This window comes from Microcaecilia unicolor, chromosome 5 (genome assembly GCF_901765095.1).
Source record: "Microcaecilia unicolor chromosome 5, aMicUni1.1, whole genome shotgun sequence".
Taxonomy (NCBI): domain Eukaryota; kingdom Metazoa; phylum Chordata; class Amphibia; order Gymnophiona; family Siphonopidae; genus Microcaecilia; species Microcaecilia unicolor.
Window position 1 is genome coordinate 110,795,456 of NC_044035.1, and position 17,153 is coordinate 110,812,608.

General features: G+C 41.1%; 1 protein-coding gene across 1 annotated transcript in view; it reads left to right on the forward strand.

The window, feature by feature from the left end:
- Positions 1-549: 549 nt before the first annotated feature.
- The window catches only part of ECHS1 (enoyl-CoA hydratase, short chain 1), a 47,219-nt gene continuing 30,615 nt past the window's right edge, over positions 550-17,153 (forward strand). Inside the window, exons 1-3 of the mRNA XM_030203191.1 lie at positions 550-712; positions 10,005-10,202; positions 11,174-11,301. Coding sequence (XP_030059051.1) covers positions 631-712; positions 10,005-10,202; positions 11,174-11,301 — 408 coding nt within the window. The 5' untranslated portion in view covers positions 550-630. The remainder of the gene's footprint in view (positions 713-10,004; positions 10,203-11,173; positions 11,302-17,153) is intronic.

Here is a 17,153-nt window from a genome sequence, read left to right on the forward strand (position 1 = left end):
ATTGACCAGCAAAAAATTATTCTTAAAAACTTAAAAAAAAAAAAAAAAGAACAGATGGTGCAATAAGGAGACCCTACATTTAGGGATCTTTCAGGTTCCACTGCCATCTCAACCTGTATGAGCAAAATCATTACAAAACATTTATTTGAATTAGTTTAATTTTTGTGGACAATATAATTTGGTGGAGATTATGTATTATGGTGGCTGTCTCTTTTCTAAATTTTGAGACTGCCCTTTTTTGTGGTGACCAATGTTGGGGGCTCCTGCGGCCTCAACAGATAACTTAATAATAGGCATATTTGTTTATTTTAGGTATTAATAAAACCAAATGTAGCAGATGTCCCTGCTCCAATCATGTCTTTGGTAAAAAAAAAAAAAAAAACTTTTCCCCTGTCAAATATAATCGGCCGCCAACATTTCTTCATCTACTGTAACAAAGTCGAAATCCACGCGATCAGAATTCAAAACGGACCTTTTTTTAACTCTCCGGGTCTTCCTCCTCGTCTGTACATTCAATTTCTCGCGAGAAGAAGTGAAGTGTGAGTTGGTTGCCGTACGTACGCGCTGGTGCTGCACTTGCAAAGTGACTGACTCCACTCGCCTTGTCCCAAGTTGTCCGCTATTTGAATAATGTGGGGTGCTTGCCGAGTGACGGTCCAGAGACTGCGGCCGCTGTCTGTAGCTGTTACTGCTGCTCGGCGCTATGCTGCGGGTGAGTGCTGTCTGGGGTCGGTAGTGTGTGCTGTGCTTCTGAAGGGACTTTCACCAGCTTGCCCGTTGCTACTTCTACTTTAGTGGGTCATTATAAAGCGGAGAACATGCAGGAAGAAGGACAGCGCCTGCTTTGTCCCCCAAAATCAGCGAGTTAGTGTCAACTGAGAGGTTAAGCAATGTGCAACCGTGGCCTTCTGGAAAAGGTGCATTTTACTATCGATCACCCAGTTACTGATTATGGCCACACCTCTGTATTGTAATAAAAAAATATTGCACCTCACATTGTCTTTGCAACTTAGTACAGTCCAAGAGAGAACGTTTGTGATAATTTATTTCACGGTTCTGGTTTATCAGCCCCCTATATCCTTATACCAAAGTACACGGATTTTTGACAAGTGAGCAACAGCTGAAGTGAACAGAAGTACAGAACCACTTACAGGCAAGATTGCTGTACCATTTACCTGACTGCTACTACCTACTCTAACTTGCTCATGTGAGCCAGACCAGTCGCGTCGCGTGACGCTTTTCCTAGACCTTTCCCAGCTGCTTCACACTCCCCCATCTCCCATGCCTAGAGCCTATCAGAGAGGTGCTACAGGGGGAGTGCGTCAATTCAAACCACCCTCTAACAAGGAGGTTGGATGAAAACGGGTGACGGAGTGAGCCTGTCTAGTCCATTATATGGGCTGAAGCCAGTAGGCGGAGCTTGCCGCCGTTTTAGTTCACCCAAAACAATAGCAAAAGATTACTATTAGTAGTAGAGAAATAACGGGCTGCCTATGCGTGGTCCATCTGTAAAAAGTCTAAAGCTGTTCGAGTTGGATAGACAGTGCTTTAAAAGGTGGAGAATAATATTTTTTTTTACTACTTATTTGACTGCTTTTTAATTTATTGAAAGCTTCCCATATCTAGATATTTATATCATGAAATAAAAATTGAAAATCAGTAAGAGGGTCTTTTACTAAGTTATGCGCATGTTTTTAGCACTTGCTGAAAATAGGCACACGCTAAATGTTAGAGACACCAATGTATTCCTATGGGTGCCTCTTAATGTTTAGTGCGCACTAAAAACGTGAGCATGCCTTAGTAAAAGACCCCCTTAAACAGCTTAAAAAAATTATTGTAGCTGGTAGAAAAAGCAGTTATAAACTCTGTATTTTGTTCCAATTTTTCGACACTGTTCTATACAATACAAATTAGGGTGAGGATATCCTGTTTCCTGATGGGTTCATCTTAACTGTTGTTGTAATCTGGCCTTGGGAGGCCTGGTGTAAAGATGGAATATATTGAAATTAAATGGAAGTTAAACATTGGGGCACATGGAATCACATCTTCATCTGTTTTGTAGAAGTTTACCTTTTAGATACACATGGATTATTTTGTTTTGAACATGTTTCAGGGGCAAGTGGTTTTGTAAGTCAAAATAAAATAAATATTTTGTTTCATGCAGATCTCTTTTATTTAAACATAACTAAATGGGCTATAAACTCCTATTGCAGTCCATTATTTTTCTTATATTTTGTTCTTGTGATGTCTTATACTGTGCCAAAAAAGCAAAAACAGCGAAGATGACTAACAGGAACAAAAATAATCAAAAACAAGAATATATCAAATTTGTATTTAAAAATATAAATACATAAAAAAGTAAAAAATATGAAAAAGACGACACTTGTGTATGAAAAATTAAAACACTTTATTAGCCAAAGGATAGTAGGGAGAAAGAGACTGGACACAGCTGTGTTTCGGCCATACAGGCCTGCGTCAGGAGTCTTCTCACCGTGTGTTGATTTTTAAATCTATCCAAAAGTGTCTCTTTTTTAAAATGTGGCGTTAAATAATCTTTGAAACCACGTCAAGCAAAAAAGATCGGAGCAGCGTCTTATATCTTTCTAGTCGATAATACAAGGAGCTCATTGTGAACACTCTCCGCACTAAAAGGTTGTTTTATGGCTGTACATGAGGATTTGTGATGTTGAATAAATAAGTGTATGTTTGTGTCCCTAGCCATGCATCTAAAGTTTATATAATCCTTTCAAGAAAGCCAGTTAATTGTTTAACATATTAGCGGAACATAACCTCAGAGGCATGGTATGGTAGCATTTTCAATATGGTAATACAAGCGCGCACTAATGCTAGAGACACCTATATATTCCTATGGGTATCTTTAGAGTTAACGTGTGCTAATTTTTACATGCGCTAAAAAGTTAGCATGCTTACAGCATGGCTTAGTAAACAGGGCCCTAATATTCTACATATGAAAAGTTATTATACTTCCTCTGTGCACATCTATATGCTGCACAAGATAGCATGTTTGAAAATATAAGTGAGATTAAATAAAAATGCTACCAATAATAAAGAAATACAATGTGGGTACAACAGCTCATAGGTTTGTTTGCTTTGTTTTGAGTGTACTTGGATGATGGCTGTGCAGGGAAGGGGAAACAGTCTAACCTAATTGGCTTAACTTTTTGACATCATCCTGACTCCTGTTTTCATCCAACTTCTTTGCCCTCTAACTGTGCACTGGACTAGGGGGGAGGAGACCTTCCTCTTATCATAATTCATGCAGTCTGTTGATTTGCAGTGTTTCCCTGGTTGTGTTCGTTGCTCAATATTTTGGTTGTTTTGGAACTGAGACAATTCCAAGAGATTTTGTTAAGTAAGAATAGTATTTATTAGGAGGGCTACCAGTATTCTAGGCCACATACCATTTAGTATATTTAGACATACACAGAATATCGATTACATTTCCTTGTTTTACGGAGCTCAGTTTTGTATGAAGAGATTCTTACTAAATGATGCTATTAAATGTCTATAATTCAATTTGTGTATGCCCCTTTCCTTTAGTAAGTTGTCAATGGCTAGACTGAGTTGAATTAAAATTTTGGAGAAGATAGTTTTGGTTTTCAGAATTTGGAAGTAATTTGGGGAGGCACAGAAAATCGAAGATGATCATTTTTTGCATATTAACTGCATGGAAGGTGGAGAATTGAACAGACTGGTTCTGGAGAACCCAGCTCTTCACCTGAATGAAGCTTGACAGGAAATAGGTGGGATTTGATATACCAGAAAATTTTTTTTCATGTAATAAAATATCCATTTCAGAGATTACTGGAGAGTGAAAGGGGTGAGGGAGCAAAGGAATGGGGCAAGGTGGCTGGCTAACTGCATAGGAAATGCAAATGCATAGAATTGCAAAATTTCTGGACTGATGTTTAATTGGCATTTATTATACTGCAATTATTACAAGAATCCTTCACATCACTGCAGTATAAAAAAACAACAAACAACTGAGACAGAACAAACATAAGATCTATATTAACAGTATTAATGCAAAAAGACATAAGGAAGGGTATTTATTTATTTGGATTTTGCTCACCTGTTTCAGTAGTAGCTCAGTGTGAGTTACATTGTGGTACTCTAAGTATTTTCCCTGTCCCTGGAGGGCTCACAATCTAATTTTATACCTGAGGCAATGGAGGGTTAAATGACTTGCCCAAGATCACAAGGAGCAGCAGTGGGATTTGAACCAGGCACCCCTGGATGTCAAGCCTGGTGCTCTAACCACTAGGCAGCTACTCCACTAGATAATAAAACAACAGTTTCCAACCAGCAGAGAACTATAAGGGTACATGGAAAAAAAAGCATTCTGATGCTGTGGATGCCCACCACCATCCAGCAGTTAATTAGGTAATTAAGGGAATGCCTGTTGTAAAAAGGAGGTGAAAACTCAGTTATTTCTTTTCCAGAACAAGCTTTCCAAATGTGTCTAAATGTGAAGAGCTCCACAAAATTAGAGTCAGAGCAGAAAGTAGCCTGGTGTGTAGAGTCCAGGCAGAGCACAGATCGGGGAGGGGGATAACAAAAAATTGGCCTGGGATGAATGTAAACTGCCCCCACTTCTACCCATCATGCAACTAGTTTCTCATGTATTCTTGCTGGTTTAGAAATTCTTTTCAGTATTAAGTGATCATGCAGTTAGCATTTCTCTGTAGTCAGCAGTTGTCTTACTTTTTTTTTTTTTTTTGTAACTTTCATAGATTTGTATGTTAACTGCTTAGACATTAGATTTTTCCTGTCATTTCGCTTGATTATGATGAGTTTTCTCACCATGATCTAAAGCAATGGTTATTAACCTGGTTTTTGGCACACAGTCTGGCAGTGTGATTTTCAGGCTAACCATTCACTATGCATGAAGGTTATTTGCATACAACAGACACAATGCATATATATATTGTGTATATTTCAAGGGCAGTGTCTCCAAATGGCTTATGGGTGAGGTTTATTACTATGTGTACACATAAAACAAAATGTGGAACATGATCTCAAGTCTCAGATTTACTGCTAATGCTTGCCTGTTGCACTTGCACATGCCAAAGAGAGCTTCTTTCTGGAGTTCATATGTAATGTGTATAAGCAACCTATCCAGGTGTGATCGAAAATTCCTTTTAATCAACCCTGCGATGCCCAAAATAATGCCACATTTTCTTGGTTTTGGACTGCATTTCTGGGTACTTGAGGATCTTCTCTTTCTCTTCACTCGCTTGGGATTGGCACCTCTGTCATCAGTACCATTCTACTGTTTTTTTCTCTTTTACCACTGTCATCCAGCCTTTTATTGGTTGGAATGGGGATGTCCTAGATAATCATAACCTCTTCATTCTCGAGATTCTCTTAAGGTCGTGATCTTAGGGGTTTTTTGGTATAGCAGTGTTGTAATGTTTATGAAGTTTTCAGTGGATATCCTGAAAACAATCTGACTGAGCAGGTTCAGAAAAACTGGGTACAGAACCACTGTTTTAAAACAGGCTACACTGCATATGAAGTTAACACACCTGTATCATAGTTTTGTCAGTATCTTATGAAAATTTCAGAGACCCAAAATATACTCAAACAAAACACCCTGACACAAAATATTTCTAATACTTTAAACTTTTTACCCAAAGAGCAAAAAAATTTAAAAAATATAAATAAATAAAATATAGGGAGTAAAATGGTGTGCTCATAATTTAGTGCCTGTGTAGCAAATATAGGAACTTTGTTAGTCAGACACCAAAATCTCCCTGAGTTTACATAGAGCCCTATTTGAAAACAATGGTTTTTACTTAAATGAACAAAAAAATCAAATGTGTTTTTAAATTTAAAAGAAAAAAAAAGCATCATCCAAACCTAGGGGCCCTTTTATTAAACCGCGTGAAGTGCTAACATGTCCTTAGCACAGGAAAAAAAGGCCGTCCGCAAAATGCGTTAGTGTTCTGCGGTAGTTTGCCTCAGCTAACATTGGGGTCCTTTTACTAAGGTGTTCTGAAAAATGGGCTGCGGTAGTGTAGGTGCGTGTTATGGATGCGCACAGAATCAATTTTCAGCACACCTGTAAAAAAAAAAAAAGGCCATTTTGTAGTGCTGCCAACACAAGCATAGCATCTATATACTGCTTGTACTGAAACCAAACATAGGGGCCCTTTTACTAATCTGTGTTAAAAGATGACCTGCGCTATGACTAGTACGTGGGTTTCCTCACACACTGAGGCCACTTTTATAGTAGCTATAAAATGGCTGATTCTTCATTTCCTCAATTAATGGCCATGTGCTAATTTCCCAATTAGTGCATGAACCCTTACAGACACCTATTTCCCAATTAGGCAGAAAAGGCTCATGTGCTAACCATGCGCTAATCGGTAGGTGCACAGCAATGTAGCTGCACTAACCGTTTAGCATTGGGCATGCCTACTCTCCTGGCCCCAAACATGCCCCCAGTGCTAAAAAAAAAAGTATTTTTTAGCATGTGGGAAGCATTCGCAAATGCAAACACTACTGTGGAACAACTGAGTGCACCCTGCGGTAGTGCATTTTCCCACACAGTAAGCACGTGTAAATGCTTGCTGTAGCCCTTTAGGTTTAAAATATATATATATCTTTTTAAATACCTGGCTGCTTGGGGTTCAGGTCTGGGTTGCGGGAGGCAGATCAAGGTTGGAGAAGCTGCATTGCGGCAGCTGAAGGTTGCTGAAGTTCCAGGCAGCAGAAGATAAGAGAGAGTGCCGGATGGGAAGTAAGAGAATCTGGGCTGTGGCTGCACAAATTCATGGTTTCTCGCGCATGCACTGGGAGTGTGGGGTCAGGGAAGGCCAGGCTCGGTCAGGGCTATACTGAGCATGTGCGATTTTCCAGTGCATGTACTGAAAGAGCCTTGGATCGGGCCTGAGGGGAGCCAGCCCAATTCAGGGAGCCAGGCTGGTTCTGGTGCTCAGGGTTGAGCTCACGAAGATGTTAGCTGTATTTGGAGAAGGCTCCAGAGAGCTTCCCTGAAGGTCTGAGTTGGGCAGGAGCGGGCTAGGACTAATATGCACGTTAAAGAAGTGACGGGTGGGCATAGCTGTGTAAAAGGTTACAAACATAAAATGGGAGTTTGGTGCTCAGTGAAGACCCTGACAGAGATAAGGGAAAAAGAAAAAGATTTTTTTATTTATGTTGGCTTTTGCCAAGGGTTCATAGGTTGGAAAAGGGAGGGCAGGAGTTGCCTACTGCAACTTGCAGCACGAGTTACCTCGTGATTGAAAAAACTTTAGGAGAGAGTACTAAACTTCTGAAGCAGGCAGTAGGGAGGGAGCTGAGCTGATGAGAGGATGTGTGAGAAGCTGTTGTCCATGGAAGTGGGAAAAATAGTTTTGTGTTGATACAGAAATGTGACAGGTGTGACAGAGTAACGTTTCGGGTTTATTTGATGTGCAGCAGTGACATGCTAACAGAGAGAGAGAGAGAGTGGGTGTTGCTGTGAAGTATATCAGTATCTGTGGAGTGAATGAATATGTGAGGTTGGCTGGTGTAGGCAGGGTTACTAATTATTTTGTTGATTTTTGGGGAAAGTTAGACAGGAAAAAGTAACTGCATCTGAAAAAAAAAATGCTATTAGTACAGGCCTGATTAGCATCAGTGTACTTCGATGTAACCTTGAGCTACTACTGAAAAGGTGTGAGCAAAATATAAATACATAAATAAATAATACATTTTTGAGTTTGTAAAGGTAGGGAGTAGGTATCTGAAGAAGATCAGACCTGTGGTGCTGCAATAGAGAATTAGATTTGGACAAAATAACTGAGGTATTTAGGTCAGTAGAGAGAGAGGAGAGAAAATAAAAATACTTATCCTGTGCCCGAGATAAAATCATTTATGAAATGAAACATAAAAAGTGACAACAAAAGAGTCGAGCTCTTAATGAAAACTAAGGGATCCTTTTACCAAGCTGCAGTAAAAAGTGGCCTGTGATAGTGTTGACGTATTGGATTGCCACACGCAAGGCCACTTTTTACTGCGGTGGGAAAAAGGCTAATTTTTTGAGTTGTTAAAGGCCGTTCGCTAATATCAAAATTAGCGCATGGCCATTTACTGCCTGAGCCTTTACCGCCACCAGTGTTCCCATGCTGCCCTATTACCGCCAGGATCGCCTATTCCATGCCCCTGCACCAGAAAATAAAAATAGTTTTCTAGCACAGGAAATGGCGTGCAGCAAGCTCAGAACTACTTCCGGTTGCCTGGGTGTGCCCGGCAGTAGTGCTGTTTTGCCGTGCGTTACCTGTACAGTAACCTTACCGCTGCTTGATATAAGGGCCCCTAAGTTAGCTGAATAAATAAGAAGGATGCATAAACTTTATCCTTAAAACCTTAAATCTGAAAATTGTGATGTGGTCTTATGTTATACCCTTAATCCTGTAATTAGAAAAATAGATACATTGTTCTTTTCTGACAATTTGAGGAACTTATAGCAATTAATTCTACACAAGAAAGTAAATGTTATCTGTTCCGTTGTTGGTGTCAGATTTGTCTGGGAAACTTTACCCCATGGTCACCACTCCTTAACATCATCTGCTATCTGATATTATGCCAGATGCCGCCACCAGGGGGGTTTACCTTACCACCACTTAGTAAAAGGACCCTTTAATCTTTTAAAAGGACAAAGCCACTATCACTTCTCCAACATATTTAGGATTCATCTGTTGGGCACTCATAAGCTGTCCCTTATCCAATCCAGTTAAAACAAGAGGGGAAAAAAAAAAGAAACTCAGAATGTGTGTGAAAGTTCTTCTACCATAGCAACCTCCCATCCAATGAGCTTCAGAGGTTTGAGAGTCGTACTCAGAAAAATTGCATTCGTTAAAAAAAAAAAAACAACTCCTTCCCGACCAATCAAATTCAGGCACACTAACAATTTATTCATTTAACAGCTCACGGCACATCCATCGTTGCAAGTAAACTTGTATGCACAAGTGTGCCACTCAGTCTTACAGTTAAGTCCAGTAGGATATGTAGACTTTCATTTAAAAATCCATCGCTGCTCCTTTATGAGTGCTATAAAGTCTGAGTTTCTGATGGCTGAATGCCTTTATGTAGCTGCTGTGTGATTATGTGAAATTTGTTGGATCACGGCATGAAAGCATGTTTGGTATGTTGTCTCCACATTTATTTGTATTGTTTTTATATTGTTCAGTTATAGAAAGTTGAATTTCAATGCTAAATATTTCTATGTAATATAATGCTGTGAGACACATTTTCAAATAGTGTATAGGTGGAAAATTGATGTGTATGTGCACATTATACATGTATTCATTTACACAATAACATATGCACAGATGTTGGCATCTATGTTGGACTTGTCCCTTTAATGCTGATGACTAAGCACCTTGAACTGGTACAGCGTACAGCCTTGCCCAAGCATTACATCATGTGGTCCTCTCCATGGGTTCTATTTTATCTAAATATTCTTGTTTATGTGCCCACATGAAGCTTCTATCCCTTTCAAGGAAGGAGAAGGTTCTAGGTGTTTGTCTCTCCCCCTGATCTCGATGAGTTAGTCCCTGCTGCTGGACTGGTCTCCAACTGAGGGGTGAGGAGGAGAAGCTGTTGGTCTTGGAGCTGTCGTAGGGTTTGCAGCAGCCAACGAACCAATTTTTGGCGTGCTGGTCACTAATCATTGGGGATGAATAGGCATGTTACTTGTGCTAAGAACCCTGTTTCGCATGCTAGTTGTGTTCAGAGCCCGCAAGCACGTTTCACGCACTCGGGGGCTCTGATCATGAGGTAGCAGCAAACTTGGGCGCTAGTATAGCGCTAACAGCCTCTAGCGCCTGTTTGCTTCTGATCGGCCTATCAGAGACTTGTGGCAGAATCTTTTTTTCAAAGCACTCGAGAACAGGTAGGTTATGGATGGCAGCTCTTTTACAGCAAAATGAAGTTTAAAATCATGAACTCTGCAGAGACTGTAATAATGATGCATTTATGGTATTTTTTTTTAGGCTCTTCTTATCAATATATTTTGGTGGAGAAGAAAGGGGAACATCAGAATGTAGGCATGATCCAGTTGAACCGTCCTAAAGCCTTGAATGCGCTCTGTGATGGGCTGATAACGGAGGTGATCCAGGCTGCTGAATCATTTGAGAAAGATCCTGGAGTTGGGGCCATTGTCATCACAGGCAGTGAAAAGGCTTTTGCAGGTAGGTCATTGTGGACATAGAACTATTTATTTTGATTACAGCAGGCTTAATTTCAAGAACATTTCCTTAAAAGTGTTGAAAAGAGATTAGTACCTTATTGGTAGTGTACGACAGAAGGAGAGAGAGTCAAACGTGTAGGGTTTTTTTTTTTGTTTCTTTTTAAATCATATATATACAATCAGGGTTCATGAGAATGCAGATGAGTTTCAAAAATCTAGCTTTTAATCTTCTAAAGCAAACCTGCCTTAGGGGACCACGTGCCAATTGAGTTTTTGGGGTATTTGCACTGAAAATAAGAAATGTACATGCAGTGCCTCTGTGGTATGCCAAATTATCTTATGCATATTCTCTATGGATATCCTGAAAGTTCTACTGGCTGGGGTCCTCTAGGACAAGTTTGGGAAAGCATATTTCCCCATCTCCCTCCCCTCACTACATTTGTAATTTCTACTTATACCTGTACTTCTTTAGAAAGGGAGATCCATCCCCCCTGCCCCACCCATCAATCTCTTAGAAGAACATTCTTCAGATCTGCTTTTGTAGAACTTGAGTGCGGGAGGAGGTTATCCAAACTCAAGGTTGCGTTTCCTTTCTCCCACTTCCTTAAAAGTTTACTTTAAAGTTGTGACAGTTCTTGGTTCTGGTGTCTCTTCCAGTCTTGATTGTCCTCAGAATGAAATGTGGTTTTATCAGTGTGTTTTTTTCTAGTGAAAAAAGTGCTGGTACTCAAATGCCAGGCACCCTTCAGGGATGGGGTGATCACTGAGGGACCCATCCCACAATAGCCAGGCCCCCTGCAACCAGTCACAGAATCTATGACAAGGCAGAATTTGTGTGTGCTTTCATTAAAACTTGGGGACCATGGGTTAATTTTAGCAGACAATGGAAAAAGTGCCAGTACTCAGTACCCCCTCAAAAAAAGCCCTGGGTTTTATAATTTATCAGTGTTTATTTATTGTTTTTTTTCCCAGCGGGAGCAGATATAAAAGAAATGGAGAACAAAACCTTCCAAGAATGTTATAGTGGGGATTTTCTTTCAAATTGGAACAAAATTTCTGCGATCAGGAAGCCCATCATAGCCGCTGTTAATGGATTTGCTGTAAGTCTTTCTTTTTACCATGCTTTTCAGTTTATGTTTTAAGTGAGTTGTCGGCTTAATTTTTAAATGCAGTTTTGTGAATGTTCCAGTAGTTTAGTAGTAGCTTCCTTGTTACTGCCTGAATAGTTGACCCCCCATCCCCCCCATTTTAGGTTATTCTTTTAAAGTCTGGCCAAAATTGGCTGAAAATGAAACTGGCCAGGCCCTGCCCCCTGCCTACCTTGCTTCACCCCGCTCACCCTCACCTCGGCCTACGTTAGGCATGCTGGTGGTCTAGTGACCTAACTGGGACCACAGCGATTCAGTGGCTCTTGCCCTAGTCATCTCCACAGTGGCATTTTCAACCAAAACCTGGATTTCGGGCTGGTTTCAGTGCCAAAACTGAAATTAGGTCAGCCACTACATTCCTCTTTATTCAAAAGCACCAGCCTTAGGATCCCGCCATGTTTCAGTGGACAGTGCCACCTGCTTCAGGTGCTATAAATAAGGCTATATAAAACATAAAAAACATGAATATATAAACACCCATACATGTGTAATATAAATATAAAACAAATACATATGTAAACTTTAAAAAGTTTTGTTATACAACTTAATACTATGATCTATGCTGTATGGCGGCTCATTTGTTATATAAAGGTACTTATGTATATGCATGTTTTACAGTATACTGTTTAAAAAGATACTTTAGCATATGTGCATTATCTATTTTTAAACATGTTTGATTGTTTCTGCTTATTTTTTTATGTATCAGTATGATTGCCCTCATATGAATATGGATCAGTCAGTTTTAGTGGATCACTTATAGAATGGAGTTTCTTAAAGTTGTATTACCAAATGTTTTTAAGTTTGCATATGTATTTGTTTTATATTTATATTACACATATATAGGTGTTTATATATTCTGGGTTTTTAAAATGTTTTCTCTAGCCTTATTTGTAACCCCTGAGGCAGGGTTTTTAAGGCTGGTGCTTTAGACTGTACCTTCTCTGCAGCTGGTGGTCACTTGTGTCATCCTCTACTTTTCTTGGACTGTGTGTTAAATTGCTAATTGACCAGAATTTACATTACATTTTTTAGGTGGATTTCACCCAAGCAATAACACCTATTGGGGAAGCTCCTTCCATTTGTCTTGTCTGTCTGTCTGCCCACGGGCACAAAACTCCCATGTTTCTGGGTTTCTGCCAGGTTCTTGTGACCTGGATTGGCTACTGATGGAAGCAGGATACTAGGCTAGATGAACCATTGGTCTGACCCAGTATGGCTGTTCTTATGTACCTCATACATTTCTTTTCACCCTAATAAGTCATGCTTTGCCATGTCTTCACACCCAGTCCTTGAAGAGAAATGCATGTATTAGTAAATGGGGGAAGGGGAAACATATCCTTTTGACACTTGGGGGGTGAATTCTATATATGATGCCAAAAAACAGTGCTGAAGAAAGCGCCATTCTATAAACTGCACTTAATGCCGAGGAGTCACGTGTAAATTTAAGTGCTGCCATTTTCACCAACGAAAGCTATAGAAATTATATTCTATAATTATGTGTGTAACTGAAACCCATGGCCATGACCCTCCCATTTCTGCATCCCTTTTTTGGGCCGCATGTAAAATTTAGGCCCCCCAAAATCTAATTGTACCCAGGGGCGTAGCCACGGGCGGGCCTGGACGGGCCCAGGCCCATCCACTTTCCCTCCAGGCCCACCCAACACAGACCTGCCAAGTCTCCCGCGAAACACGCGGCGCCAACTCCCATTTCTGGCCACTGCTGCTTCTCCTGTTGAGCAGCAGCGGCCGCTACAAAAACAAAAAGCTAATTAAACAACCAAAAATGTTTTTAAAAAGCAAGCACGGCACCGCAGGCAGCCATTGGCTGTTGGCTCTGCAGCTGCTCCTCTCGCCTCTCACATTACTGCCCCTGGAGCAGGACCCTGGAGGAGCGCAGCGATATGAGAGGTGAGAGGAACAGCTGCAGAGCCGACAGCCAATGGCTGCCTGCGGTGCCGTGCTTGCTTTTTAAAAACATTTTTGGTTGTTTAATTAGCTTTTTGTTTTTGTAGGGGCCGCTGCTGCTCAATAGGAAAAGCAGCAGTGGCCGGAAATGGGAGCTGGCGCTGCGTGTTTTGTGGGAGACTTGGCAGGTCTGTGTTGGGTGGGCAGGCCTGGATGGAAAGAAGGGAATAGAGAGAGAGAGAAGAATGGATGGAAGAATCCAGAGAGGGTAGACGGATGGAAGGATGGGGAGAGAAAGAGGGAAAACAGATGGAAGGATGGGGAGAGAAAGACACGATGGAAGGATGGGGAGAGAAAGGGGGAGATGGATGAATGGATGCAGAGCGAAAGGGGAGAGACTGGAAGGATGTGGAGAGAGAAGGGACACTGAACAGAAAAGGGCAGAGAGATAGAGAAACACTGGATAGAAGGAGGGGGAGAGAGACATTAGATGGAAGGATCAGGAGAGAGGGTAGATGGGTGGACAGATGGGGAGAGAAAGAGGAGACACTGGATGGAAGGATGCAGAAAGAAAGAGGGGAGACATTGGAAGGATGGGGAGAGAAAGAGGAGAGCTGCTGGATGGAAAAGGGGAGTAGAGAATAAGAGGAAGGGGCATGGAGAGAACAAGGGTGAGAAAAAGATGAAAAGCTATAGGTAGAGAAGGAAATTAAAGAATGGATAGTAAGAATGAATTAAATCTGGACAGAGAGAGAGAGGCTGAAAAATATTGAAGAAAGCAAAGAAAAAGGAGAGAAAAATGACAAATGGTGCAGAAGAGTTAAGAGAAAATGAAGGAAAGCAGAATCTAGAGACTGGGAGCAACACAATGAGAAAAAGTAAATGGCCATACAACAAAGGTAAAGAAAATAATTTTATTTTTAATTTAGGATCAAGTAATATGGTACCCGTGTTAATAACGTTTCAGAGACCAATACTTCCTTAGGTCAGGAGAGGATACCATAACAGCATTATACTGGCCTGAGGCAGGAGGTTTTGGCCTCTGAAAGCTCATTGAAAAGGTGTTAGGCTATTAAATAAATTATTTTCTGAAACCTGATGCACTGAAAAGCAGCACTGTACCCCTATGTGACAAATGCATCTGATTAGTGTGACTAAATTTTGCTGGGGGAGGGGGGTAGAGAGAAAATTTTGTACCCACCCACTTTGGGTTCAGGCCCACCCAAAATTGGCAGTCTGGCTACGCCACTGCCTGTACCGTTCCTCTCATCTCTCCCTTTTTTTTTTTTTTTACCTTTCCTTTGCTATCTTTTAACTTGTGAATGAATGAATTCGAATTGCTTTCCTGTCAAATTATTGTAGTTCTTTTCTTTTATTCTTAATACATTATTGTACACTGTCTAGACCTACCCGTTAGTTTTAAGGCGATATATAAAATTTGACTTAATAAATAAATAAATAAGTCTTTGTGCGGTTCTTTATAGCTGGATAAGTGCTGAATTCCATGCTTAACCGGCTATATTTTGACTGGCTCTGTATACCTGGAAGTTCAGTGCCAGAGCCCGAACATGTCCTGGCATTAAATTTTTGGGCATAATGCCAGTGGCGGTCAGCAAAATGCTGATTGCCGCTAGCTGAGTGTTGGGCCCATTATTTACAGCTGCATTTTTTTAAAATCTCAGCTGTCTATGCAATTACTGTCTTACTTTTATCTTCGTATACCAGTTCTAAGTATTTTTACCAGGCTTCTTTATACAGTGAAACTGTACCTGACTCCCCAGTGGTCCCACACACAGACCCAAAGATTTATGGATAGGCAATGGGGAAAAGCAGAAGAGTCTCACAGGGCCTGCTGGAGGGAGTAGGAGCAGGATACTGGCCTAGCTGATTTGAGGAGCAGTGGGAACGTGGTCCCCTTCTTATATGCATGCCTACAGTTGTTTCCTGGCACCATGAGTATAATCAAAACCTATGTGCCAACAACCCCCATCTTACCTATGCTGATCTGGCAAAGTTAGCAGAGCTAGGACACTCCAGCCCATGAATTTTGAGAATACTCGTGGTGAGAGGCAGAGTAGAGGATGTAGGTGAGGTGATAGAGTAAGAAAATTAGGGTGTGAAAAAGGAAAAAAAATCTGGGAGGCTGATTGAGAAAGGGGAGAAAAAATAGCAATATGGGCACAGTGGTGAGGTTTGAAGAGGATAAGAGTACTGATATAGAGAAGAAAATGCTAGTTTCAAAGATTATAAAAGTTTGGTTAATAATTCTTTCTGCATTGAACATTTACTACATTGATGCTTGCCTAGCCGTGATTGATGCATTCAAAAAATGGTACTGGGAGGGGGGGAGGGTGTGCACTAATGGCGGTGGTTGCACTTTGCCAAAGCTCCGCCTATCTGGATTGGAGATTACCTGATAATGCTGTTGTCAGATTCTTGAGTCACTCACCACATTGTGTAAGATATCTACTGGATAACTTCAGGATGTAACCCAGATAAGACACGCAGACTAGCAGATTGCAAAACTTTTGCAAGGACCAGCTGGGCCCCAGTTTAAGTGATGCATGTGAGGTGGAGAGACCTGAGAAGAGAGAGCTAGTAGGTGCATGTGACAGGCTGCTAGTAGTTAAAAGTAATGCAATCAGATTCGTCCATGAGCTACAAGAGGTGTAAACAGGTATATCAGGACTGGAGGCAAAGTTAGAGGGTCTTATGCCCAGAGTGGATGAGTTAGAGCATAGAGTTTCAGACCGGGAGTTTTGGGAGTCGAGGGCAGCTTCTGTCATGGTGCAGTTGCTTAAAGGTTCAGTGATGCATTTAACAGTAGCAGGGGAAAATGACGAGAGAAAAAAAACAAGAAAGCTCCCAGTGCTGTCAAACTTTCAATAGATCCACAATAATATCTTCAGTCGCAACTAAGTTTGTATACTATATATATTTATAAACAATTTATTAAAAAAAATATTTGGCCCAGTCAGTGGTGGCAGCTCACCCAGTAAATTTCGTTAGGGAGAACCGCAGCACACCATTTCTCATCATTGGTCCTTACATGTGCAGTCTTCATGTGTCTGTATCCAAATGTTTTCAAAATTTATCTTGTGCAACATATTAAATTCATAACAATCAATTTATCTTACCATGTGTAGGAGAACCATTGCTGACATAGCTATATTTCTTCTTCTGCCTCAGGACAAATAGTCTCCTGGAATAATAATACAAAAATCAATTAATAGGGAGGAGTCAAGATGGTTACAAGAGAAGACGTGGTGGCATGAGCTCTGATGGTTTGGACTGTTTGTCTGTAGAGCCGAACCCGATAGAGAAGCATAAAGGCAAGGCATGAACCTTTTCCACTGAGGATACTGCTGGTCCGCCTCCTGGTCAACTGACTAGACTAATATATGGTTCCAGCATTGGAGGTAGCCTCAGTTTCTGCACATTGTTCAGGAGAGCTAGTGCAAGCAGAAAGAAGTGATTACTTCTTGAGCCCCGAGGTACGCTGTACTCTCCCGATACCCGGAAGTGAAACCACCAGCAAGGCTTGTCTGACCGGTGCTTTGTCGGAAGGTGTCGGTGCCCTAGATTTGGATAGCGGGACAGCCTCGATATGGGAGCAGCTTCAGTCGTTGATCTTGTGTTGCCTGGGGCATTGGCTACCCCTGGAGATGTTTTGCGGTCCGGGAGCGACCAGAGCTCCGGCACCATTGGTTCAAGGTCTATAGAGATTCAGGCAAGTGTGTCCAGGTGTGGGTTGGAGAGAAGTTCTGGCGGCCATTGGAAGATTGGAGAATTCAATGTCAGAATGTTTGGATAAGTTTGGTGTGAGAGTTTATTTGCAGCATTCCCATGTGATGGAGTCTAAGGAGGGATTGAGTCATTCTGCTGTTGTTTTGGGGATC